The 26,044-nt window shown below is 42.5% G+C and overlaps 1 protein-coding gene across 6 annotated transcripts in view; it reads left to right on the top strand.

The window, feature by feature from the left end:
* The window catches only part of Clnk (cytokine dependent hematopoietic cell linker), a 241,106-nt gene extending 233,610 nt beyond the window's left edge, over window positions 1–7,496 (top strand). For all 6 annotated transcript variants that reach the window (XM_076546189.1, XM_076546190.1, XM_076546192.1 and 3 more), the window contains one exon: window positions 3,910–7,496. In XM_076546189.1, coding sequence (XP_076402304.1) covers window positions 3,910–4,080 — 171 coding nt within the window. In that variant the 3' untranslated portion in view covers window positions 4,081–7,496. The remainder of the gene's footprint in view (window positions 1–3,909) is intronic.
* Window positions 7,497–26,044: the final 18,548 nt, after the last annotated feature.

Here is a 26,044-nt window from a genome sequence, read left to right as displayed (position 1 = left end):
AGACAGTTGAGTGTTGAGAACACTGCAAGTACCTACAGAAGAAGGAGCCATATTAATGCATTTAATTCTTGAAGCATATGGACTTTACCCTGGAAAATAAAAGAAACTATTTTAATATAAGTTTGCTGAATGTAAGAACATGGACTGTTTTCTACACTGTAGCCTCATTTTATATCTCCTTTTATATCTTCTGTTTGTTTTATAAGTTTGTCCTTGGGCTAGAATATCAATGTACATATGTTATAAATAATGTGGTCATGAACTATATTTCAAAGTAAATCCTAGTATGATTTTAAGAAACAGAAAAGAAAAGCTAACACACAGAAGATGTTGAAGGATGCAGTGAATTTGAGCCAGTTTGGTCTATGCACCATAGTTTTCTGTCTGCATGGGGCTGTCACCTAGTTAATGAAAGGACTCACTAATAACCACAAGAAAATCATAACTAATAATTATGGCAGAATCTGTCCCAGCCTGTGTCAGCTCTGTTCCTTCAACATCTTCTTCCAGCTCAGAATTTTTCATCTTAAAACAACAACAACAAACATTGTATGATTTTTTTAAAGGCTTGGCCTTCATGGTTTCTTCCCTTGTAGAACTAGGAAAGGGATACTCCAGGGCCTTCCCTCCACCTGGAGATTTGTAATTTGCTCTCTCACTTGGTCCTTGAAACATCTCTAGGAAGGATACATTGTTGAGTCCCATTTACTTCGGAGAAACAGAGCCTGTACTCAGGTCTCTGCTTTGTTTGCAACATGTCACAGTTTGGCCTGCTAATGAAAGAGGGGATGTAGCATGACGTTATAATGACATCCCAACAGCATCTTAATCAGATCACAAGCCATCCACTGGCTGTCTTGGAAGTAAGGAGCTGTCAACGGAGGCCACCTGTAGACCCCACCATAAGCACCTAACAAACTGTTCCAATTACTGGATCCTGGTGCCTGTGTTAGTCCATAAGTCTCTCTTCTTGGCACCCTCCGGACGTGAGTTTCCTTTTCAGGTATCTGTCGAACATTTACATACATGCACTTACACACAGGTGCTATGGAGACATGGAGTACTCAGAGCCACCCTGTGAGGCAAGTGCTGCTCTCATTTCTAGATGGTGACAGTGAAGCACAGAGACAGTAAGTAAACAGCAGTCCTGGGATTTACTCTCCTTAGAAAACGTCTTGGTTTTTCATCCTTCTCCACTGCCTGACAACAGCCCCCAAGCACTGCAGGTGGAGAGTGGGCAACACCTCTGTGGAGCTTACTGTGTGCCAAGCATCTTAAGAGAAACCGCAACCTACAGAGATTCTTCCCGCTGCTGTTGGAAAGTGCTGAGCCCCATAGTCAGAGTGAGATGGTCCCATGTGCCTTCCGCAGCCTGGCCCCTTTGCCTTACTGAGGAATGTCTCATCATTAAGAGAATTGGAAGAATCAGATTCAGAAAGCTCTGCTAAAATGCATGACATCCCAGCTCTTCCATCTGTGCTCAGACAAAGAGCATCATCGGCCACTTCAGCAGGAAACACATGATGAGAAAGAGGGCTTCTGGGGACAATACTCACTTCATCTATCTTGTGGGCTGTGTAATGGCACAGGAAGACAGTAGCTCCTAACTCACAGGAGCTGAGTGTGAGATGGCATGATATAAATACCATGGCAGGTACACAGAGGCAGGTGCTTGTGAAGTATCCAGTCTCATCTGGACTGACACCTGAAAGCCCTTTCTTTGAGGCTGTGTACCTCGGGCAAAGGCAAACACCATATCACAAGGGCTACAAGAAGCACCTGGGCCAGACCCAGGGAAGGCTCTACCTGTCTGCCCTCCTCACCAGCACAAAGAGCAAGCAAAGCCATGTGTCCCCAAAACAAACAAACAAAAAAAAACTGGGAGGTCATTCAATTGGTCAGGAAGACAGAAATCCCTATTTGGTTTCAGATTTAGGAGTACTCATTGCATTAGTTTCCAAATGTACTACCACAAGTTTCTACAAACTGAAAGACTAAGAGCAAGAGAAATTCATCTTCTCTTAATTCTGGAGAAAAAAAGTCTGAAATCCAGGCGCCCCAATGGAAACACTTCAGTCACCCTTGGCATCCTTGGCCAAGTATCTGCCTCGTGGGAAACACCTACTTCTCTCTGAATAGACAACATGATAACCTAGGGCGAGCTCTTCCACTCAAGAGTATATTTTACAAAACAAAATGCTATTAGCACTTTCAACACATAGGGTAATGAGCATAGATTCCAGGTCACAAACATGGATGTACTGAAGGTGCAATATTTAGCTCAAGATGCCTGGTTATTCACTGACTAGACCAACAACCACGTCATGGCTACCCAGGTTACAAGACTCATCCATGCTTCTCTATGCAGGTACCTGGGCAGCAGTGAGTTTCTGAAAATGAAGGTAGATGTTTACCTGACAACTTAAGTTTTTAAGACTAAAAGACAGGTTAACAGTAACCCGTATGTTTCTCCCTCACCTCCCCTGCCTTCTTCCTTATCCTCCCCTGTAGCTCTTCGCTTACCTCTCTCTGTCTCTGTGTGTCTCTCTGTCTCGGATTCTCTCTCTCTCTTTCTCTCTCTCTCTCTTTGCTTTTTTGATAAGGAAAAAAAAGGGAACAGCTTGTATATAGGACAGACACAAAAGATTTAAACAGACTATAGTATGTAATATTAGGACATTTGACATTCGCTGTGGTCCTGGGTGGGGGGAATCTAAGATAAAAATAGGAGCTTAATTACAGTCTTTTCTCCCAGCCTTTTCAGGCAGCATTGCAGCTGTGGGTACAGCACGGGAGCCACTACTAAGGGATAAGATTGTGGTTTGTGGCACCTGCCTTGCTTCCTAATAGTGTGGTCTCATAGAAACTCCCCATGGAGTAGACTAGTGAAGCTATTGGTATCGGATTATTTGCCCTTAGCTGTCTGTGAGCCTGTTCACTGGACAAACTCTGCACAAAAAGGTTCTCCACATTGGCCACTTTGTTGAATGTAAAGAAAAAGGAAGACAATCCCATCCTTGGTTTGAAATTGAAAGTGAAATTCAAAAACTCTCTTTCTTCCTGAGGCTTATGAAGATAGTCTAGGATGCATCCCATGGTCTCTCGTTTACTGACCCTCACTGTGTGCTGAAACATAGGGAAGGCTTTCTTCCAAATGTTGTCCATGCATAAGCTCTATTAATGCTCACAAAGAACCCCAGAAGCAAGTCCTAACTAATGTCACCACCACTCTTTGTAGACAGAGAAACTGAGTGTAAGAAGTTGGCCTCAGGTCACACAGCTAGTTGATGGCAGGACACCCAGGTATTGAAGTCATGGCCTTCATTTTTGGTGACCTCATAAATAATCCATCCAAGTCATGGGGGTGAGAAGGCTGTGATGGAGAAGGATGGACCTTGAGGTGGGTGGTCTGATTGGGCAAATGCTAAGGACAGGAAACTTAAGAGCTACCACTAGGCTCACTTGTGGTCCACAAGCACTTTGATTCCCCATTGTCATGTCCTTGTGCTTCTCACTCATCCTTCAATTGCTTGTTTGCTACATCCTCAAAAAAAAGACAGGAAGGAAGGAAGGAAGGAAGGAAGGAAGGAAGGAAGGAAGGAAGGAAGGAAGGAAGGAAGGAGCGAGCCAGACATTGTGGCTGACATCTGTAATGCTAGCCTCGGAGGTAAGATGATCACTGAAAGTTCAAGGCCTATCTGGACTACAGAGTGAGCTCCAGGTCAGGCTGAACTAGAGGGTAAGAACCTATTCCAAAACACCACCACCAATATCACTTTCTAACATGTCTCTCTACAATGTCAAAATATGAAATAGTTCATCTTCCCTGAGTAACAACATACAATAGCTGACCTGCACTCCAGTCACCAGATGTGCTCAAAAGTGTTCACTTTGCTTTCTGTATTTCAGATGTTTGATTCTGTGGAAGACATCATCGAACACTACAAATATTTTCCCATTATACTAATAGATGGGAAAGACAAGGCTGGTGTGCACAGGGAACAATGCTACCTCACCCAGCCACTGCCCTTCAGCAGGCGCTTTCTGACTCGGTACTCTAGCCAGGCACTTCATGAGTAAGCAGCCCAGCCAGTTATTTCCACATTGGCATCCTGGACCTTAGCTCATCCTTAGCTCAATGGAGTCAGTGCTTCTACCATCTGCATTTATCTCAAATTTATATTGTCTGTGTCTTCAAGGGATGACTTTTTTGACTCTGTACAAAAGAAAAATATTCTGTAATGGAACTTGAGAGCTCAATTATGCCTTAAAAGCTTGAGTCATAGAAGAAATTTTTGCAACATGAAAATAGCAAATGTAGGTTTTGAAAATAATTTTCTAAACAGAAAACTACAGACTTGGCTATCATACATTAGCGATGAGTAGCTAATACAAGATCTGATAGCTTCAATGTTTGCACCAAGTGTGAGGTCTCCAAACTGCTACTCAGTACAGGTTATCAGGCTGACCTTCTTTCAAAACCTCTTGCCCTAGGATGCTAATTTTTGGATGGTCCTATATGCTAAACATGACAGTGAATGTTAGTTAGCTCTATTTATCTGTAATCCTAGATGTTCAAAATACAAGGAAGAGATGTGGCATGAGGAAAAAAGCCCTGGTGAATACCAGCTTGAAGACAGAGAAGAAATATGTGGACTGTGATGTGAAATGGCCACAGACTCAGACTTCAGCCTACTCTGTAAACAGTGACTTCAATGGAACTAGCAGATCCATAGCAAGGAACACAGAGCTCATCCGAGCCATAAAGCAAGCATTCATTTGAGTGACAGTGAAAATGTTTTGAATAGTTTAATGATGGCATTTCCATTCACAGGAAGAGAAGAACTGTCCTCAAAAGAGTACTGATGCTTATAACAGCATAGCACATCATGATATTGTCTCTTCTCAGGCAAAAAAAGATTTGCATGTTCTCCTACTTCATAACGCAGATGAGGCAGGGTCATTCAAAGGTCTCATTTAGTATAAGACGTGAGCCTGGACTATAACCCAACTTTCCTGTTCCATGACACTGCATCAACTCAGATATACTCTCTAATCTATGGACTTTTATAATTGAGCTATAAACTTTTATAATTAAAGCTACACTTTAAAAATACATATTTATCCACGTTTACCCTTGTAGTACAGTAACTTCACCAAAATAAAGTGCAATTGAATAAATAGGTATAACATATGCCAGGACATCAATTATTACCAAATCCACATGTAAAATTCATGAAGCATTTATGTAATTTATGTTTTCATGGAGAAATAAAACCAACCAGAGGACAGGAGATGTAGTTGACAGAAAGCATACCTAGCCCTGGGTTAAATCCCCAGCACTGTATAAAACCAAGTGTGGTGGTACACACTTATAATCTCAGCACATGGGAGGTAGACACAGGAGGAGCAGAATCTCAAGGTCATCCTTGACTGTAGAGCAAGTTCAAGGACAGCCTGGATTACATAAGACCATGCCTCAAAAAGAAAGAAAGAAAGTGAAAGGGCAAGAAAATCAAATGAAAAGGGAACAAGCAATTTCTAGTATTATCTCTTTTGTAAAATGGCAGCAGGCAAGGTGCTATCTGTAATAAGATCCAGACCAGAGTTTGACCATATTCTAGAGCATAATGCTGAGCAGAAAGGGCCAGGTTCTGATGCCTCTTCATGCCAATTCATTGGCTGGAGATGTGAGCTTTGAGTTCTGTAACAGACACAGAAAGCACCTGCCAGGGATTCATCCACTGAATTGCTGGTCAACATCCCTGTGTTCACTATTTCCAGTGTCTGTTATAATAAGGGTATTTTCTTGCAATCGATGACTAAGGAATAGCATATGAAAAAAATGAATTATTTAATTCTTATAATAGATACTTCTAACACCTTGGCTAGATCTTATGATGGCATATTTGTGACTAAAGCAGAGACTGGAAAGTACAGTTCTTCTCTTCTCTGCATGTTGGTTTTATTGGATGCCTAGCTGATAATTCAGTGATGAGTAACATGCTAAAGTGTTTTGAGCTTTCCAACTATTATCTCATTTTCCATTTTAAAAATGTCACTTGATACCTAGCCTCAGTAGGACAATGGAATTTCAGCTTCATCTGATTATAGCATCTGTGAATTCCCGAGATTTCTCTTGGAACACATATCCACACAGAGTCTGAATCTGTGTCTCCTCCAGTTATCATGCAGCATTGTCAGAGTCCTTGTGCATGCTGTATATTCTTGTTGCTAGGTGCTGTTGTAGTTGTTGGAAACATTGGAGTGAGTGAGAGAGACAGACACGGAAGTGTACAAATAAACAGGTAATCCAGGTTAGGTTCCCATTACTCCTTTGTATCTCCATTTTAGTATACCACTGAGAGCTTTGGGGTGAGTAAAATGTTAAATGTTTTAAGAAATTTCTTTAAGGCAACTTGAAAGATTTCCTGAAACCAGAAAATATTTCACTAACTTAGTTGAGAGAAGACTTTTCTTCCTAGAGAGAAAGCTTGGGGGCAGGGAGAGCGGAGAGACTGATTAACTAAATTATATCTGTAAGCAGGTTAATCCATTCTAATTAATATAAAAAAGTCAAACGTAACACATTATTAGATATAGTTATTATCATGTGTGTGAACATAAATAAGTTTTAAAGATAGCCAATACTATATATGATTCACATTATGCTTGTACACCTATTGTTTTAGCCTTGGTAATATGTGTTCCAGCTAAGCACGTCTGCCTTTTAATATTTGAAGTTTACAGATTGTTAAATGAAAGCAAATGTGTAACTCGATGTTGTGACATTCTCTATAACTGAGTGGCAAAGATTAGAATTCAAAGCATAGTTTAATTTCTTTGCTTCATGTGCTATTGCCCCTAAAGCACTTTGGAATCACACTTAGGGCAAAGTGAAGAAGCATTTCTAGAACAATTATTGGCATATGAGTACTATGCTAGGTTCTAGGGATAAAGAGGAAGGGGACACAAGCCATGTGACTCACAGCTCAGAGCAGGCCAACTGTTGTCAAATTACCCAAAAAGGGAAAAAATAAAAGCACAAGAATTAGCAAGGGAGGAGGGTCAGCTTGGAACGTGGCCTGCTGAGAGGAGCATCAAATGGTACAATCACTTAGAAGACAGTAGAGTCTCTTCAAAAATGAAAGAAGAAATACCGTTAGAGTCAGCGGGCCAACTCCTGTGTGCCTATCCAGAAATACTGCGGACGAATCTTGAAGAGCTGTCAGCATTTCTATGTTTGTTGTAGAATTTTTCACAACAGCCAAAATTTGAAAAATAAGATCAGCCTAAACATTCATCACTGGTTAAAAAAACACACGTCACAAGGAAAGGTCATCAATCTTCACAAGAAAGTACTCTACAGCCATGATAAAGAAATGTGGCCATAGGTGAAAACATGGCATGAAATGGATGGGCAATATCCACATTAATGTGCACCAAGCTTTGGTTGTACTAGTTGAATAACTATAAAGATGTGCGTTACAACACCATGCCTCTGGTCAACAGTCATGTATTACACACCTAAAATCGGATGAAGTATGGGTCTCATGTTAATATTCTTACCACAAAAGGAGGGGGTAGGGAAGTTTGGGAGGCATTGATATGATTATTACCTGTATTGTGGTCATGGTTTCAGAAATGTATGCACAACTTCAAGTATATCCAGATGTACACATTAAATATTCCTATGTTTGTGTCCCCTCTCCCTCCCATATCAGCTATACTTCTACAATGCTATCTTTTAAAAAGAAGTATACAAGTTAACAAATTCATGCAAGACACAATAATAGACTTACAAGTTCCTTCCTTGTCTGTCACTACACAGGTTGGAGGGAGCATATTCATGGGGAGGTGTAGCCAGGGAAGACTTTGCAGAGATGGTTAGGGACTTGAAGAGTGCCCCTAGAAGACAGCGAAGACAGCGTTGGGAACTGCCTAGTCCATGTGGGGATCTTGTGTCCTACAAGCACTATCCTGAGCTGTGGGGAGTCAAAGAGTGACCACATGCTGAAGAGTTAGATGAAAACAATAGAGGCAGCATCCTCAGGGAAGGGACAGGTGATTCCTTAAATATTTCTAAGGAAACTGGCTCTCTGGATAGAAAAAGAAAAAAACCTGTAATTATTTCTCTCCTTCAAGTCATAACAAAGTATGTTCTGTATAAATCAAATAGCTGCAAGCAAAGTCAGAATTGAGTCCTGTACTCTCATCTAATAATTTTTATGACTTTGGGATAGAGAAGGTGCTCTTAAGCAAGATGAAAACATAAATCAGAAAGGGAAAGACTGATAGATTCATTACATCCAAACTGCAAATGTTTGCAAAAGTCAGGCAGAGCCAAGAGGCAATTAAACAACATGACACATGCATACGAAGGGCACAAACAACTCAGAGAAAACACTCCAGGCCTGAGAGGTAAGACATATAGCCTTGCTGAGTATGGAGTTACCTGAACTGGGCAGCTGGAGTTATCAGTGTTAGCCTGGAACAGTGGTTCTCAACTTTCTTAATGCTGCGACCCTTTAATACAAGTCCTCATGTTGGAGTGATACTAAACTGTTTAAATTATTTTTGTGCTTACTTCATAACTGTAATTTTCTACTGTTATGAATCAGAATGTAAATATCTGTTTTCGATAGTCTTGGGTAACCCCTGTAAAAGAGTCATCGATCCCAAAGAGGTCATGATCCACATGTTGAGAAACACATGCCTAAAAGCAGTTAATGCAAGAAAAATACAAGCTGACTTCCAAGATAATACTCTGGGAGGACTGGGGAGTTTGATATAGTGACTCGGCATTAAATGCAGGTAAAAGGGTAAGGGTAAAAAGATTTGATCTACAATTGTAAGAACCCATTCTAACCAATACTTCCTTGACCAGAATCAGGGGTTAACTAAACCAGCCTAGCTGTGGTGGCCATTGATAGAAAACAGATCCAGGGAACGATTGAAATTAGGCCTGTAAGGTTCAATGGCAGCTATGGGGTGAGTGCTGTGCTGGACAACAAGGCTTGGGGAAAGTTCTCCCTGCCTAAGGGGCCCTAACCCTTAGTATACACCAGGCTCTCCTCGCGAAGAGGAGCAGAATTTCAACCATGAACCAAGAGAACAGACTTCTGCTCTGAGTGCTGACACAGCTGCTCAGCGGGAGCCTCGCAGGGGCTAGAGGAAAAGCTCACCCATCAGTCCATCCTCCCGTGCCTTTTCTTTTCTTTTCTTTTCTTTTCTTTTCTTTTTTTTTTTTTTTTTTTTTGCTTAAGAAACTTTTTATTAATTTTACATATCAACCACAGATTCCCCCTCTCATCGCTCCTCCCACTCACCCCAGCCTTCCCCTCCCCCCAACCCACCCCCATCTCTTCTTCTCCACCCTGGGGAGTCAGCAGAGCCTGGTACATTCAGTTGAGGGAGGACCAAGCCCCTCCCCCTGCATCAAGGCTGTGCAAGGTATCCCACCATAGGTAATGGGCTCCAAAAAAACCAGCTCGTTCTCCAGGGATGGATCCTGATCCCACCGCCAGGGGTCCCTTAAACAGACCAAGGATACACTATCTTGCTTATGCAGAGGGCCTAGCCCAGCCCCATGCAGGCTCCATAGCTGTTGGTCTAAAGTTCATGAGTTCCCACTAGTTTGGCTTGGCAAGTCTCTGTAGATTTCCCATCATGATCTTGATGCACCTTGTTCATAGAATCTCTCTTCCCTCTCTTTGACTGGACTCCTGGATCTCAGCCTGGTGCTTGGCTGTGGATCTCTGCATCTGTTTCCATCAGTTACTAGATGAAGCTCTATGATGACAGTTAGGGTAGTCACCAATCTGATTACCAGGGTAGGCCAGCTCAGGCACCTTCACCACTATTGCTACTGCCTTTTCTTTATGCAGGGCCACACACTTGGGGGAAAGCTTCCACTAGGAAAGAAAAACTGCAAACCAGAAAAAAAAAAATTAGAGAGCATAAGAGATAGATGCAAGGTGGGGAAGACACAGAACACTAAACTGAATATTCCCAGAGGGAAGACATTCCACAGAAAGTCAGAATGCTGCTAAAGTGAGCTGCAAATGAGCAATTGACAACATTGAAAGGAAAAGACAGACAGGATCATAACGACCATTGGAAATCTTAACACATAAGATAATAAGGTGAAAAAATGAAAATGAATAAGGACATAGAAATTGTTACCATCTCGATCAACCAGTGAGGTCTAATTACCATCTACCAACTCATTCATAAAACAGACACAGAGTACATATATTTTCCCTTTCCACACAGACCAGTCCCCAAGAAAGATCATCTCCTGAGACCTAAAACAATCTCAGGACATTTTAAAATCTTTCAAAAAGCACAAATTATTTTCTCAAGGGATCAAAAAACCTTAAATTAGAAGCCAATAACAATGTATCTAGACAATTCTTCAACTGTTTGTTATTAAAGCAATACATTTCTATATTACTTATAGGCAAAGGAAAATAAACAAACACAAAAAAAGAATCTTAAAAATATGTCGCTGTAACAGCAAATGGTACGCTTCAAAATTTAAGGAATGTGACAACCTTTTACTTAAAGATATAATATAACAATTAGTAGCTGTGTTCACTTTGGGAGCACAGAGGCCAGAAGTGGAATGAAGTGAGAATATCCCCTACACAAGGATGATATGCAAATTTGTGAAGCATCCCATACTTTAAAAAAAAAGAAAGAAAAGAAAAGATTTATAGCTTTAACTGCTCACATTAGCAAAGAGCACCCTACCATTAAGCATCACACTTTCTACCACAAGCTATAAAGAAAGCATAAATTAAGCTCAAAGGAAAGAAATTATGAGGAGCAGAATTAAATAAATTTAAAAATAATGAGGCCAATAGAGTTTTATTACCCTAAATGCTGGTGATCCTTTCAAAATAAATGAGCAACCAAACACAGAGACTGCTAACGGAACAAAAGAAGAAACAATACAACCGATTCCATAGACTCAGATGACACAGGACAGGAGCATCCCAAACACAGTTAAACTAATGAAGTGGAAAACTGTAATTTCATAGACAGAACAAACAGAAGAAGAAATGTAGACATTTAAAGTGGAAAGAAAAAATAGAAGCTTCGTCCACAAAAGCTGTAAGTCTGAACCAAGATAGACTCTATCAATTTTTTTAATAACAATACCTAAAAGAAAAGGGAAACAGGTCAGCACTCTTTTTATGAGACTAGTAAAAGAGACATCATAACTAGATGAACAAATAAATAAACCAGAGCTCTGCCATCTCCATTGTCTCCAGGAGTCAGGGACCGCCTGAACTATTCATCAACCACCTGGCATAAAACCTTCCCCCAGAGACCTCTAAGAAGGAAGCCCCCACTGCCTCACGAGCCTGACCTCTACTCAGAGCCGGTATGCTACCATCTGTCTACTGAATTAATAACTCTTCTAATAATCTCTCACCCCAAAGGACAAGCTGCCTCCATGTCCCCCTTGAACACCAAACCTAAGCACGTCCACCAGGCACATAGGAACATGCCATCAAACAGCTGCAAAGCATGCGCCCTCCACCCAAGCACATGTGAAGTGTCCTCTAGGTTAGGTCACACATGCGTCCACAAAACAAGTTCGAACAAATTTAAGGTTAAAATCACATGGAATTTCCTCTCTGACAGCAATGGAACAAGTCTAGAAATTAACACAAAAGAAAAACAAGGGAATCTACAGATGTGTGACAATTAAGCAACTTGCTTTTTAAGGTAAGTTTACATCATTTTCAATTTATTTATTTGTATTTTCTTAAAGGTATTGTGTAATGAGCACATCCCACTCCAACCGTGTTCCTCCACCCTCCCTTTCCCAGTCTCCTGCCTCCAGTTAGCACTCTTGTCCTAGACACTTTCTTTTCCACTTTCATTAATGTACAAATACGTGATTTTATGTTACCATTTAAGATCTAGGATCCATAAATGAGATGGAACTTAATGGCTTTTGTCTCTCTGAGACTGGCTTAATTTGCTTAATATGATCATCCCCAGTCGCATCCATCTTCCTGTAAATGACAAGAGTTCATTTTCCTTGTGACTGAAAAGAATCTCCCTGTGTGCATACAGCATATTTTCCTGACCCCTTCCTCTACTAGACACCTAGGTGGGCCTAATGGCTTAGCTATGAGACAAAGAACAAATGAGTCATAAGAGAACTGGAAAACTAATCTGAAAGCAGCTGAGAACAAAGATGCAAGCACTCAAATTATAGGCTGTGCCAAAAGTAGTAATTATTAAGAGGGAAATATATAAGGAGAAATGCCAGCATTAAAAAAAAAAATCAACAACTGAACAACTCAAGGACCTAGGAAGAGGACAAACTAAACCAAAGACATCAGAAGACTCAATCAGAAATAGAAACAAGGAAAACAACAGAAGAATCAATAAAACCAACAGTTGTTTCTCTTAACAAATTGATGAATTTTTAGCTACATAAATAAAGACAGTGGGAGAGCTCTGAACTCAAAGCAGAAAAGTAGAGTAAATGACAAGTGATGTGACAGAATCAGACATCTTGAGAGGGCTCACCTTTTGATTTCTTTCCCTCTTATGAAGCCACCAGGATGCAGTCATGGTGGCACACTTGTATTATTTAGGGTTTTCCAGAGCAATGGTTCTCAACCTTTCTAATGCTTCAATCCTTTAATACAGTTCCTCATAATGTGGTGACCCCCAACCATAAAATTATTTCGTTATTCCTCCATAACTTCAATTTTGCTACTGTTATGAACCATAGTGTAAATATCTGATATGCAGGATATCTGCTATGAGACTCCGGTGAAAGGGTCATTTGACACCCTAAAAGTTACAACACATAGGTTGACAACCACTGCCATAGAGGAACAGAACTGATAAAGTGAATCCACATATAGATAGAAAGGAGATTTATTATAATAGCTTATAAGCTGTGGTCCAGCTAGTGCAACAGTGGCTATCTACGAAGAGAAACTCTAGTTTTTTCAGGCTGGATGTCTCAGCTGGTCTTGAGTACACACCAGAATCCTGGAAAAATATGCTGTAATGCTAGTGAAGGAATGGACTTGCTAGCAAGAGTGAGAGTAAGCAGGAAAAGAAAGCAAACTTCCTCCTTCCACGTTCTTTACAAAGGATGGCAGCAGAAGGTGTGGCCCAGGTTAAAGGTGGATCTTCCTACCCCAAAAGATCCAGATTAAAAGTGGCTTTTCCCACCACAAGTGATTTATTTTAGGAAAAAACTCCCCCACAGGCGTATCCAGCCACATGTTTTTTAGTCAATTCCAGATGTCGTCAAGTCGACAAGTAAAGAACAGCCATCACGACACCCTAACTGATGACCTCATCTGATTCTAATCACCTCCCAGACTGCCACTGTTAAACAACACACGAAAGTGTCCAATGACTTAACACCTCACAAGTGTTCAATTAAATTCCAATGCACAGCCACTGCAAATCATACTCGAGCCACACCCAGTTAAAGCAGGGACATTTCTAGAGACCTGAAGATAGAGCAGATATCAGACATATGGATTCTAAGAGCAAGAGCAGTTCAGTCAGAGACAACAGATAAAGTGAAGGTTGTAATAACCTAAGGCAGATACACACTAAACAAGCTTACACACCAACCTCAAGAACAGGACAAGAGCCTCCTCTCGACAGTCTAAAACGCTCTGTCTGCATCTCTAGGTTTTTCTGTCTTGCACATGCACTTATGCACACATTTGCATAGAGTTTGCACAGCCCCTTTCTTTTCTCTCCTTTTTCTTTCTCAGTGACACATACGAATTTTTTAGGATGACTGACTTATCCCTGCTTGCCTAAGATGTTCCCAGTTTCAGCACTGAAAGTCTAGTATATGAGAAGTCTCTGAATTCCAGGCAGCAAGGGGCAGTGGTCCCCAACTTCCAACACTATTAACTACTGTATATATTCCCTGGCTTTCCTGTGCAGAACACAAGTTTGAGGAAAATAATGATGATTGATGTTGTGGTATTGTGTTCCCCAAAATATTGTGTACTCTAATAAATTTATCTGGGGTCAGAGAACAGACAGCCACTAAATACAAAGGCTAGAAAATGGTGGCACTCACACCTTTAATCCTAGCATTCCAGAGATAGAAATCCCTCTGGATCTCTGTGAGTTCAAGGCCACATTGGAAATTGCCAAGCATGGTGACACACGCCTTTAATCCCAGAAAGCCAGCCTTTAATCCCAGGGAGTGGTGGTAGAAAACAGAAAGATATATAAGGCGTGAGGACCAGAAACTAGATGATTTTGGCTGGTTAAGAATTCAGGCTTTTGAGCAGTAATTGAGCTGAGACCCATTCCGGATGAGGACTCAGAGGCCTCCAGTCTGAGGAGACAAGACCAGCTGAGGATCCGGCGAGGTGAGATAGCTGTGGCTTGTTCTGTCTCTCTGATCTACCAGCATGGACCCCAATAACTCGCCTCAGGTTTGATTTTATTAATAAGAACCTTTAAGATTCCTGCTACAGATTGATGCTTTTATCTACCAAAGTAGTCCAAGTGTCTTAATGGGGCCTTGGCACACAGTAGGCACTCTATAAATGTTTATTGAATGAATGATGGAACAGTGGGTAGGAGAGTAAAAGATCAGAGAGGTGACATGAACCAGATCACATGGAGTTTGGCAGACACTGTGAAGACTCTGAACTTGATTTGAGTAGGGTGAGAGACTCCTGGAGAGATGCAGACACAATCAGACATCAGCTTTTCCGAGATGACAGTGAAGAGAAGTCACTTAGGCCACCTTGAATAAACTAACAGGTGATGCTTTCTCAGGCTAGGGTCAGCAGCAGGGAGGAACAGTGGCCACATGTTTCCAAAGTGAGGTCTATGAAGGGCAGCACCACAATCATTGCTGAGGATGGATGTGGGATTTACTCCCAGAAGGGAGAGTCTGCAAGCAGCTCTGGCATCTAAGCACAGGGTTGCCGAGAGATGAAAGGATTGGGGCTGGGCATGTCACACCTTGTAGTTTCTTGACAAATGGATTCTCTGCTGCCTAGCAGCTCCCTTGGCCTGACACTTGCGGCAACCACTAGAACAACCTACCTATCTTCAGCAGTGCTCTGGGTGTCTACTTTCCAACCCTGTTAAAAATTAAAAGTCATGTTAAAGATGGCACAGCAGTAATTAAAGAAAATGCCAGATCAAGTAAGTAGTCGCCCCTGTCTTGAGAGATATGTTTCCTATAAAGAATAAATGTCAAAGAATCTCTAAGAAAAATGGTCAGATAAGAGAGGCTGTTGGCAAATGGGTTGTAGGTCAATGCTGTCGTAGAACATTTTGGAGGGGTGGGGCGGAATATGGCCTCACTATGTAGCTCTGGCTGTCCAGAAACTCACTATATAAACCAGGCTGGCCTTGAACTCAGAGATCCACCTGCTTCTGCCTCCCAAGTGCTGGGATTAAAGGTATGTACCACTACAACTGACTATCAAAGACAGGAACAAGAAGACAGCTTTCCTTATATAAAAAGAGCATTGTGATAGCTACATTCACAATGATAAAAGTATAGCAATAGGAAATGGGGGTATAACTGAGTAACAGCACTAAAACCCTGGATTCGATCCACAGAACCAGAAGAGGAGATGAAGGCAGAAGGGAAAATGGATGGCAGGTGAAAAAGAAACCTGAGAAAATGCTATGTTCCTGGAAAATGCCTCTGGCATTTGTATCAGTGATGTGTGTGTGTGTGTGTGTGTGTGTGTGTGTGTGTGTGTGTGTGTGTGTGTGTGCTGGGGAAGCTTTTCAAGCAAGACAGGAAACTCGAAAAGCCAAGGCAAACAAAGAAACGTTTGATGAAGCAAACGTTTAAAATTCACCCTATGAGACAATAAGCAAAGCCCAAAGACCAAGAATGGACTGGGGGGAATCCATGAGGCACAAACGTACCACAGACACAGGTAGCTTCTGAAAGGAACGCCAGTGAAACAAACCCCATAAAAGCCAGTCACAGAGCAAGAGTCACCCAAAGAGAGAAGCCTGCTGTTCCAGACAGATACAGCAAGTCCAGTTCAGGTGGTCTGGGCCGAAGCTATTACAATGACAATAGCTTGACTGGTGTCTACCCAACAAGTGTCAAGTTCAGGAGATAGGTTGGAGAGTGGGGAATGGGTGAGACAGTAGGCTGTATCAATTTGCCCTAATGGTGGACATGAGAATTACTGCAACTATTTGGAAATTAATCTGACAAATCCACTAAATTAAAAATACATGCATCCTCTTAACAATTTCTACTTCTGAAAATTTAGTCCATAAAATTAAACTGCATAAAATTAAAATTGTAGTTACTGAAGTAGGAAGACTACCCCAAGAGTGATGTCTTGGTTACTTTCCTCATCATGGAGAGCACATATGTGACAAAAAGCAACTTCCAGAAGAAAGGTTTGGGTTCGCAGTTGAAGTAGTAAAGTTCATCGTGGCAGAAAAGGCACAGGGCTTGGGGACAGGAGGTGACTGGTGATGCTGTGTCCACTCAGGAAGGGAAGAGACATAAAGGCAGTGCTGCTCTGGCTTTCTCTCTTTTTCCCTTCATTCATTCCAGGCCTCTAGCCTATAAGATGATGCCTGACACATTTAGGGTGGGCCTTCTCTCCTGTGCCAAACCTCTCTGGAAACAGCCTCATGGAAATACTTGGAGATGTGTCTCCCAGGTAATTCTAAATCCAATCAGGTTGATGACGAAGACTGGCCATCACAGGTGTTCATTAAAGTGTTGTCTGTCTATGGAAATACATAAATAAAACCTATTAAGGAAAGATTGATTAAGGACGGGGAGGGTGTGCTTTAATCTCAGTGCTCAGGAAGCAGAGGCAGATTGATCTGTATGAGTTCAAGGCCAGCCTGGTCTACATTAGGAGTTCCAAGACAGCTAGGGCTATGTAAAGAGACCCTGTCTCAAAAACCAAACAAACAACAATAAAAGACTAGTTAAATTAACTGGAATGTTCCCATGCTGTGGAATCATGTGGTTATTTAATACGATATTGAGAGGTTGTACCCCTGCTCCTAGAACTATAATAGTATGCTAAATAATGAGAGCGCCTTACAGAAGTGTATCAAATTATTCCATGCTTATAGAACAACAATTAGCCTATGCTTATATAATAATGTATATCTGGCTAATTTTTTATATTAAAGCAATATAGGGATATACTAGATTACTATACACAAAAATGAATTCAAAGTGGGTTTCCTATGGACTGAAAAAATATTCTAAAAACATATTTCTGATATGTAGTTAATATATAATTATTAATATCTAATAGTTAATGTCTAAGATTATAAAAAGTCCTTACAACTCAGCAATGTAAACAAATAAAGTGAAAAATGGGCAAAAGATCTAGGAGAGATGTTTCTCAAATGAAGACACACAAGTGGTCATGGGTGTATGAAAGGTACTCAATACTGCTGGTAATGGGGAAATACACATCAAACCACTGTGAATGCTACTCCATACTCCTTAAGAAGGCTATTATCAAAGGACAACAGATAATAAACATTGCTCCTTCTGTGTGATTGATGGGAAGGTAGGCTGCCATAGTCACTCTGGAAAACAGTATAGAGACTTCTAAAGAAATGAAAAGTAGATTCAGATTCAACAATGGAGATGACATCACCACCTCATAAATATTTCTGCACTCCATGTTCATCTAGTCTCAATAGCCAGGATATGGAAGCCACAGTTGTTCATCAGTTAAAAAAAAATTATCAAGACATATATATACATGTTGCAGTCCACTCTGTAATACATCAACTTGAAACAACCTAGAATCACCTGAGAAGACAATCTCATGAGGGACTGTCTACACTGAGATTGGTGGAAGTCTATGGAAGACTCCCTTCCCAAGCAAGGGCTTCCTCCTCTCTGCCTGATCTTACTTGGAAGCTGTTCCTGAGCTTGTATGTCGACTTAAGTGTGACCTTTGACACAGTTCTCTGCAAATGCTCTCCCTCTGCTGTGCATATGATAATTAGGTATTGTGCGTCCATCTGTGGGTCCATGCTGCCACATGCAAATAAAGCATACTATGAGCACCTATTAGGTGATGTCCCAGCTGCTGTCCCTTCCTATAGATGCCCTCACTCTGGAATAAAGTTGAGCTGTCTCACTGAAGCTGACTCCTGGAAGGTTATTTCTGTCATACAGCCAGCCAAGGCCTGCCCACCACCTCTGCCCACCACTACCACCTTTTGTCCTTGTAGCTGGGTGGCCAACAGACTGTGGGGAAAAGGGAGAACCCACAGACTTGGCCTACAGGCATTTCTGTGGGGAATTGTCTTAAATTAATTGATATAAAAAGGCCGAGCCCAGTAGGTATGACACTGTTCCCTAGGTCCTGAGCTGTGTAAGCGTGAAGAGAAATCAAGTTGAACACAAATAAGCAAAAAGCATTCGAGTGAGCATGCAGGCATTCACTTCTCTCTGTTCCCAAATATGGATGAGATGGGACCAGCTGTTTTGAATTTTGTCACCCTGGCTTCCCTGCTATCATGGGATGGTAACCTAGAATTGTAAACTAAAATGAACCCTTTGTCCTCTAAGATGCTTAGTATTTTGTCACAGCAACAGATGTAAAATTAGAATAATTCCTAGAATGCAATATTATTCTAAAGAGACCCTGCCACTTAACACTGCATAGGTGAACCTGGGGGACTTCTGCTAACTATAATGAACCTCACAGAGGAAATGTCTAAAACTACTGAGAAAGTCTGCTGTACAACATCACCCACGTGTAGATCCTTAAATAGAAGGGAGTGGTCAAAGAGACAGAAGAGATGGAGAAAAAAACACAAGAAATAGAGAGGGGAAACAGGTTCCCATTGTCTGGGGATTGGAGGGGCGAAAGAACTAGGTAATCAAAACACAAAAACAATCAGATATGAAGGAAAACAAGTCTAGGGATCTAGTGATCAACGTAAATGCTGTGGTTAGATTACATCATACTGGGGATAAATAAGTTAGATTACATTGTACTAGGGATAAATAAGTATATTTTAATGGCTCCTATCACAAAAAATTAACTGATGAGATCATAAATGGTGAGATCTATAAATGGTTATACTGTATCTCAGGTCAGTGCTGAAGGACAGGAAGCTGAAGCCCAGCCCCAGAACAGCTAGCTTCAGGTTCAGTGGGAACCCCTTTCTCAAAAAAAAAAAAAAAATAGGATGGAGGGGGCTGGAGAGATGGCTCAGAGGTTAAGAGCACAGGCTGTTCTTGCAGAGGTCCTGAGTTCAATTCCCAGCAACCACATGGTGGCTCACAGCCATCTGTAATGAGATCGGGCGCCCTCTTCTGGCATGTAGGCATACATGCAGACGAAACACTATACATAAATAAATGAATCTTAAAAAAAAAAAAAAGATGGAAAATGGACAGAAAGACCTCTGAACACCAGCCCCTGGCTTCCAAATGCACCTGTGTGAGCAAAGTTGCACATACACATGCATACTCGTATGTACACCTGCCTCATGTACAAAGAAATCTAAACTCTTAGCTCATTTTTTCTGTCTTTTAACAACATATCTAGCATTTTTAACAACATATCTAGCATTTTAAACGTTTGTTTATTTGAGATAGGGTCATGTAGCTCAGGCTGTCCTTGAACTCCTAATCCCCCCACCTCTACATCATGAGTGCTAAGATTACAAGCATATAGATACATGTCACTATGGCCAGTAAAGTGTTTGTTTGTTCATTTGTTTGTTTGTATGGGTAGTGCCAGGGAGCAAACTAGGGCCTGGAAGAAGCTTTTTACTACTGAGTCACAGTTCTAGCCCTCTAGAACTTTTAAGGAGTTATCAGTAAAATTTAGAGAAATTCAACTTCACCTTGAAACTGAAGTATAAAGTCATATCCAAATTACTTATGTTAACAATCAGCAAGTTTGCAGGGCATTGGTGGTGCACACCTTTGATCCCGGCACTCAGGAGGTAGAGGTAGGTGGATCTTTGAGTTTGAGGCCAGCCTGCCCTACATAGTGAATTCCAGGACAGCCAGAGCCACACAGAGAATCTCTGTCTCAAGGGAGAAAAAAAAAAAAATTAGCATTTTAAAGTAAAGCTGAAATTGAAGTATTTATGTAGAAAATAAGTATTCCTCATATTTAATAATTTAATAAATTAAAATTGCACATAAGGGAAGCCTGTTGTGTGTGAATTGCATTATCATCTCATGTAATCAATACCTTGTAACATCACTCGAACAACCTGCCTGGGAAGCAGGTTTTATTATTTCTGACTCAGATCTTTTGATTGACGATGGCTTTTTTATCTGCTTATAGCCAAGTGTGAGCAATTAAGAGAATTTTTATCTTTAATATTGCCATCCTCTACCTAGACCTCCTAAATCCGCAAGGGAGCCATCTCCTGGGAATTTCACTGGCCCTGAGAGCAGAGCATCCCATGAGGATTTTGGTGGTTTGTAGCCTGATGATGACACAAAAGCTATGTGACTAAACTGGGAGCTGCTTCTGGAAATTTCCGACACCTCTGAGCTCTCTATCCTGCTCAACCACCTCCTTGCCTTCCCTGCGGGGGGCTGATGAGCCAGTGCCACTCCCTGGTGCTACTATAGCAGCACATCTCCTTGACACTTGCCCTTTTTTGATTATTTAAAAAAAAAATTATCATTTTGCATACCAACCAGAGATCCTCCCTCCCCCCACTTCTCCCATCCACCCCCACCATACACACCTCATTCCCTCCTCCAAAAGGGCAAGTCCTCCAATGGGGGGGACAGCAAAGCCTGGTACATTCAGCTGAAGCAGGACCAAGGCCCTCCCCCTATTGGTGAAATTATTAAGGCCACTCCACGTAGTTAAAAGGGAGGTTTATTTTGTGGGGTAACTTACACATGTGAAGGGATAGGTTGCAGGGTCTGGGAAAGGTGTAGCACAGTCCGGCAGTTTTCTCAGGAGAACTCTGCTCCGTCTACCTCCAATGTACAGGGTCCAGGAACCAAGAGAGCTGGCACATCTCGGGTCTTCAGGGTCCTCTCTCAGCCCCGCCTTGTAGGCGTGACAGTTACCAAAGCCTCAATTGGGGTTGGAACTTCCAGATCAAAGCTGAATTGGCTACCCACTATATCCCCCCCTTCATCAAGGGTGAGCACGGTGTCCCAACATAGGCAAAGGGATCCAGATAGCCAGCTCATGCACCAGGGATAGATCCTGATCATATTGTCAGGGGCCTCTCAAACAAACCTAGCTATACAACTGTCTCCCATATGCAGGGGGTCTAGTCTGGTCCCATGCAGACTCAACAGCTGTTGGTGTAATGTTCGTGAGTTCCTCTGAGCATGGTTCAGTTGTCTCTGTAGATTTCTTCATCATGATCTTGATCCCCCCACCCCTTGCTCATATAATCCATCTTCCTTCTCCTCCACTGGACTCCCAGAGCTCAGCCTGGTGCTTGGTCATGGATCGCTTCATTTGCTTCCATCAGTCACTGGATGAAGGCTCATGTTTGTCTTTCTGGGTCTGGGTTACCTCACTCAGGATGATATTTTCTAGTTCTATCCATTTGCCTGCAAATTTCATGATGTCATTGTTTTTTACTGCTGAGTAGTACTCCATTGTGTATATATGTTCCACATTATCTTTATCCATTCTTCCATTGAGGGACATCTAGGTTGTTTCCAGGTTCTGGCTATTACAAATAATGCTGCTATGAACATAGTTGAGCAAGTGTCCTTGTGGTATGATTGATCATCCCTTGGGTATATGCCCAAGAATGGTATCATTGGGTCTTGAGGTAGACTGATTCCCAATTTTCTGAGAAATTGCCATGCTGATTGATCTGCCATGTTCACACCTCATTCTGAGTGGTGTCCATTGCATCTGGATTCTGGTAGCTCCCCTGAACCTCGAGACAGGAGGATTGTACTCCCAATCCTTTCCAATGTAAATGCAGAAGCAATGTCCACTATTTGTAGCTGAGAGAGGTAACATTTTCAGTTATGAGGTCTCCTAGAATTGTCAAAGACTTCCCAATTGGTGCAGAAAATCTTAATGGAGAAAATAATTCAACCCTTGCCTAAAATTTATCTTCAGTCATGAATGGGTACATAAATTTCAAGATTTTATGCAAAGTGAACATGTGGAGTCCCTTGTTCACAACATTACACAAAGTAGCACTTTATTTCCCTCTGAAGTAGGTTGTAAGGAGATAATCTGTGCATGACAGGTGGCACTCAATCTAAATAGCTCTGTGATTAGCAGGGGGCCTCTGGCTTCTTCTCCCTGTAGTCCTGCCATCCTCACCAACTGAGATGGCACTTTGCGGTCTATGCTGACTGCTCCACATTTAGCTATCACCTACCTCTTCATCCCTTTGTTCAAGGCAACAAAATGGAGGAGGAAAAAAAGGCATGTCCATGCCTACATTTATTCTCTACTTACTAGAACTTAGCCACATGATCATGCCTCGCTCCAAGCAAGACTGACATTTAGTCTTTAATTCTGAGAAGCCATGTGCTAAGCATGAAACTGTAACAGGGTCCAGGAATAAAGGGCTACAGATTCAAAGGAAGGACCAACAGACTCCGCTTCCACTGTTACCTGAAACTAATTATGAATTATGTTTGGTAGGTCAAACTGTTGATAATTTTTTGTTGTTGTTGTTGTTGTTGTTTTTTGTTTTTGTTTTTTGAGACAGGGTTTCTCTGTGTAGCTTAGTGCCTTTTCTAGAACTCACTCTGTAGCCCAGGTGGGCCTCAAACTCACAGAGATCCGCCTGGCTCTGCCTCCCAAGTGCTGGGATTAAAGGCGTGCGCCGCCTCCGCCTCCGCCTCCGCCTCCGCCTCCGCCTCCGCCTCCGCCTCCGCCTCCGCCTCCGCCGCCGCCGCCGCCGCCGCCGCCCGGCTAACTGTTGATAATTTACAGTGTTCCAAAGGATGCTGGTGCCCTTATAATCAGCGTGGAAATGCAGCTTGATGTGACGACAAACTATCTTGAACATCACCTCCTTGCCCACCAGGCACATTACAAACTCTACAGGATAAACAAAGTCCTTAAGCAATGCATCCATTTGGGCCAGCCCAGGGCTGTTCCTTAACTAGCCACTAATACGTTAATATTCTTTGGAAGAGCCCTCGCTGGCCACAGTTAATTTTAATGTATCTTAGCTTGTGAAGCATTTCCTCCTGCCTCAGGCTGGAGCAATGTGGAAGTGTAAACTGAATAAACCCTTTCCTCCTCAACTTGCTTTATGTTCGTGGTGTTTTGTCATAGCAATAGTAACCCCAACTAAGACATTGTTCTCTAGAGGGTGTCTTAGGTAGGGCTTCTATTGCTTCGACAAAACACCATGACCATAAAGCAACTTGGAAGAAAAGAGTTTATTCTGCTTACACTCTCTTAGCACTGTTCTTCACTGAAGGAAGTCAGGACAGGAATTCAAACGGGGCTCGAATTCGGAGGCAGGAACTGATGTTGAGGCCACAGAGGAATGCTGCTTACTGGCTTGCTTCCCCTGGCTTGCTCATTTGCTTTTTTTTTTTTTTTTTTTTTTTTTTTTTTTGGTTTTTCGAGACAGGGTTTCTCTGTGTAGCTTTGCGCATTTCCTGGAATTCACTTGGTAGCCCAGGCTGGCCTCGAACTCACAGAAATCTGCCTGCCTCTGTCTCCCAAGTGCTGGGATTAAAGGCGTGCGCCACCACCACCAGGCATCTTTTTTTTTTTTTTTTAAGATTTATTTATTTATTATGTATACAGTGAGTGTTTAGCCTGCAGGCCAGAAGAGGGCACCAGATCTCATTGTAGATGGTTGTGAGCCACCATGTGGTTGCTGGGAATTGAACTCAGGACCACTGGGAGAACAGCCAGTGCTCTTAACCTCTGAGCCATCTCTCCAGCCCTTCAGTTTGCTTTCTTATAGAACTTAGCACCTCCACCCCGGGGTGCCACCACCCACAATGCGCTGGACCCTCCCCTCCATCACTAATTGAGAAAATGCCTTACAGCTGGATCTCATAGAGGTATTTCCTCAGCTGAGGATCCTTCCTCTCCAGTGACTCCAGCTTGTGTCAAGTTGACACACAAAAGGGGGCTTCAGGGGGCTTCTGAAAAATGGAAAAGATTAATTCCGGGAGCTCCCGGTGCTATACTGGTGCCATAAAGTGTATTTGCAGGATAGTCCACAAAGAATTCAATAAATAACAGGCCAGCCACTGTACTAGGAATTTGGTGTATGAAAGTTGAACAAGATAAATTAAATGTTTGGGCTCCTACTATCCAGTACTATACAGCACCTCGAAGATACTGTTTGGAAAGAACAAGAAAATGCCGAAATACCTGTTCACCAACCCATACATTCTGCAGTCATAGGGCAGAAGAATTGGGCTATACCCAAGAGCAGGGGGCTGGGGGGCACACTTCAGGCCAGGTGTCTCTGCAAGTTCAGCTTCCCTGAGCTCAGCATCTGTTTGTACACCTCACAGTACTCACAGAGAGACACTGTGGGAGGGCTCAACATGAGGACCTAAAATCCTCCACTCTTTACACGTTAGTGTGGTCATGTGACTGGCTGTGGCCAGTTGAATATGAGAAGGCATTTGTAGTTAGGAATTGAAAGTTGTCAAATACTTGGTAAAGGCAACTTCTCCCTTCTGCCCCGGAAGCTGGCCACACATCAACCAGTGGTCGCTTTGGCAGCCCTGTTGCTGGACAAAAGATTAACAAGCAGCATCTTCAGCCAATTCGGGGTGGGCAGAGTGTAAGTGGGTAAATACACCTTTGTCTTTTTAAACAACTAAATCTGGGGAGTCTTGATTCCTGCCGTCTGGCGATATGGAGACCATATTCAGCTCTCCACATGAGCTCCCTTAAGAACTTTCTACAAAATTTTCCCCATCTCATCCTCATGGCAACCTGATGGAGAAAAATACTATCGTTTTCCCCTCCATTTCCTCAGACAAGAAACTCTAGAGAGGACAGAATGGGAGATGCATGCTCGGTGTTCAGATTCTGACTGGGAACTCCAACCATGCACCTGCTTAGGGAGTCTCGAGCTGCATTCTTTTTTTTCAGTTTATAAAGGGTGACTCAATTTTGGAGGATCCCTATCCTATAAAGTCCCAGGCCTTCCTATACAGGCATTGGACCTCTAAGGGTAAACAAAACCAATGTTGACTTAGTTTGTAGAGGAGAAAGAAACAGGAAAGTGGGCAGTTATAATCATGGGTAACATAGAACAAAGGATGTGATGGCAGGGACAGACAGGATCAAGTTCTAGAAAAGCCTCTGAGAAAGAGACTTTAGGGTTGGAAGGACAAAGGTGAAGTATGTAAGGGGGGGTGGGGGGGCGGGGGGGGGTAACAGGAGTGTAAGTATGGTGCCCAGTGATGCAGAGGGGTGCTAGCAGGAAAGGGAACCTGCAGGGTAAGGAGGGGAGTAAGAACTGACTGGCATGTGTGGGACCGTTCCTAAAAAAGCAGGGTCCCTCTAAGACTGGCAGGCAGACGCCTGACTTAGCCCATTAGCTTTGTAGGAGAGTTCTGGATGCAGGACGGATGACTGGTGAGAGGAAGCCTGGAATGAGCCTAGATCTTCCTGCATCCAAGGCCCAGGCCTCCCCCAGTTCCCGCATTTCCACAGCCCTAGCCACTAGTGACTATGCTGACTGTACTAAAGCCTATGGAGGGGACAAATTGCACTATAAACACCACGACCACCACCAACACCCCTGCGCAAACTCTCCCTGCCTTCTGAACCTACACTTTCAGGCCTGTCACCACGTTCACATAGCTTCATTCCAAGTAATGTTGATGGCTCTATTCCCGCCCTGGAAGTCTGGCAAGCTGGCTGTCCCGCACTGTGCTAGATCCTGGGGCTTCTTGAAACAAAACCGCCCTAGTCTTCACGGAGCTGACAGTCCAGAGGCGGCGGCTCGGGTCTATTTGAGTGTCGAACAGAAACCGGCATTGAGAACTGACAACCTGGATCTGGAGAGCACCGCGGGAGCCTCTCCAAGCGGAGTCCCTGGGTTATCACCAAGCGAAGCATGCTCAGCT

Source organism: Peromyscus maniculatus, chromosome 10, assembly GCF_049852395.1.
Source record: "Peromyscus maniculatus bairdii isolate BWxNUB_F1_BW_parent chromosome 10, HU_Pman_BW_mat_3.1, whole genome shotgun sequence".
Lineage (NCBI taxonomy): Eukaryota > Metazoa > Chordata > Mammalia > Rodentia > Cricetidae > Peromyscus > Peromyscus maniculatus.
The sequence above is the reverse complement of the archived record's forward strand: the minus strand, read 5'-3'. Positions and strand labels throughout refer to the sequence as shown.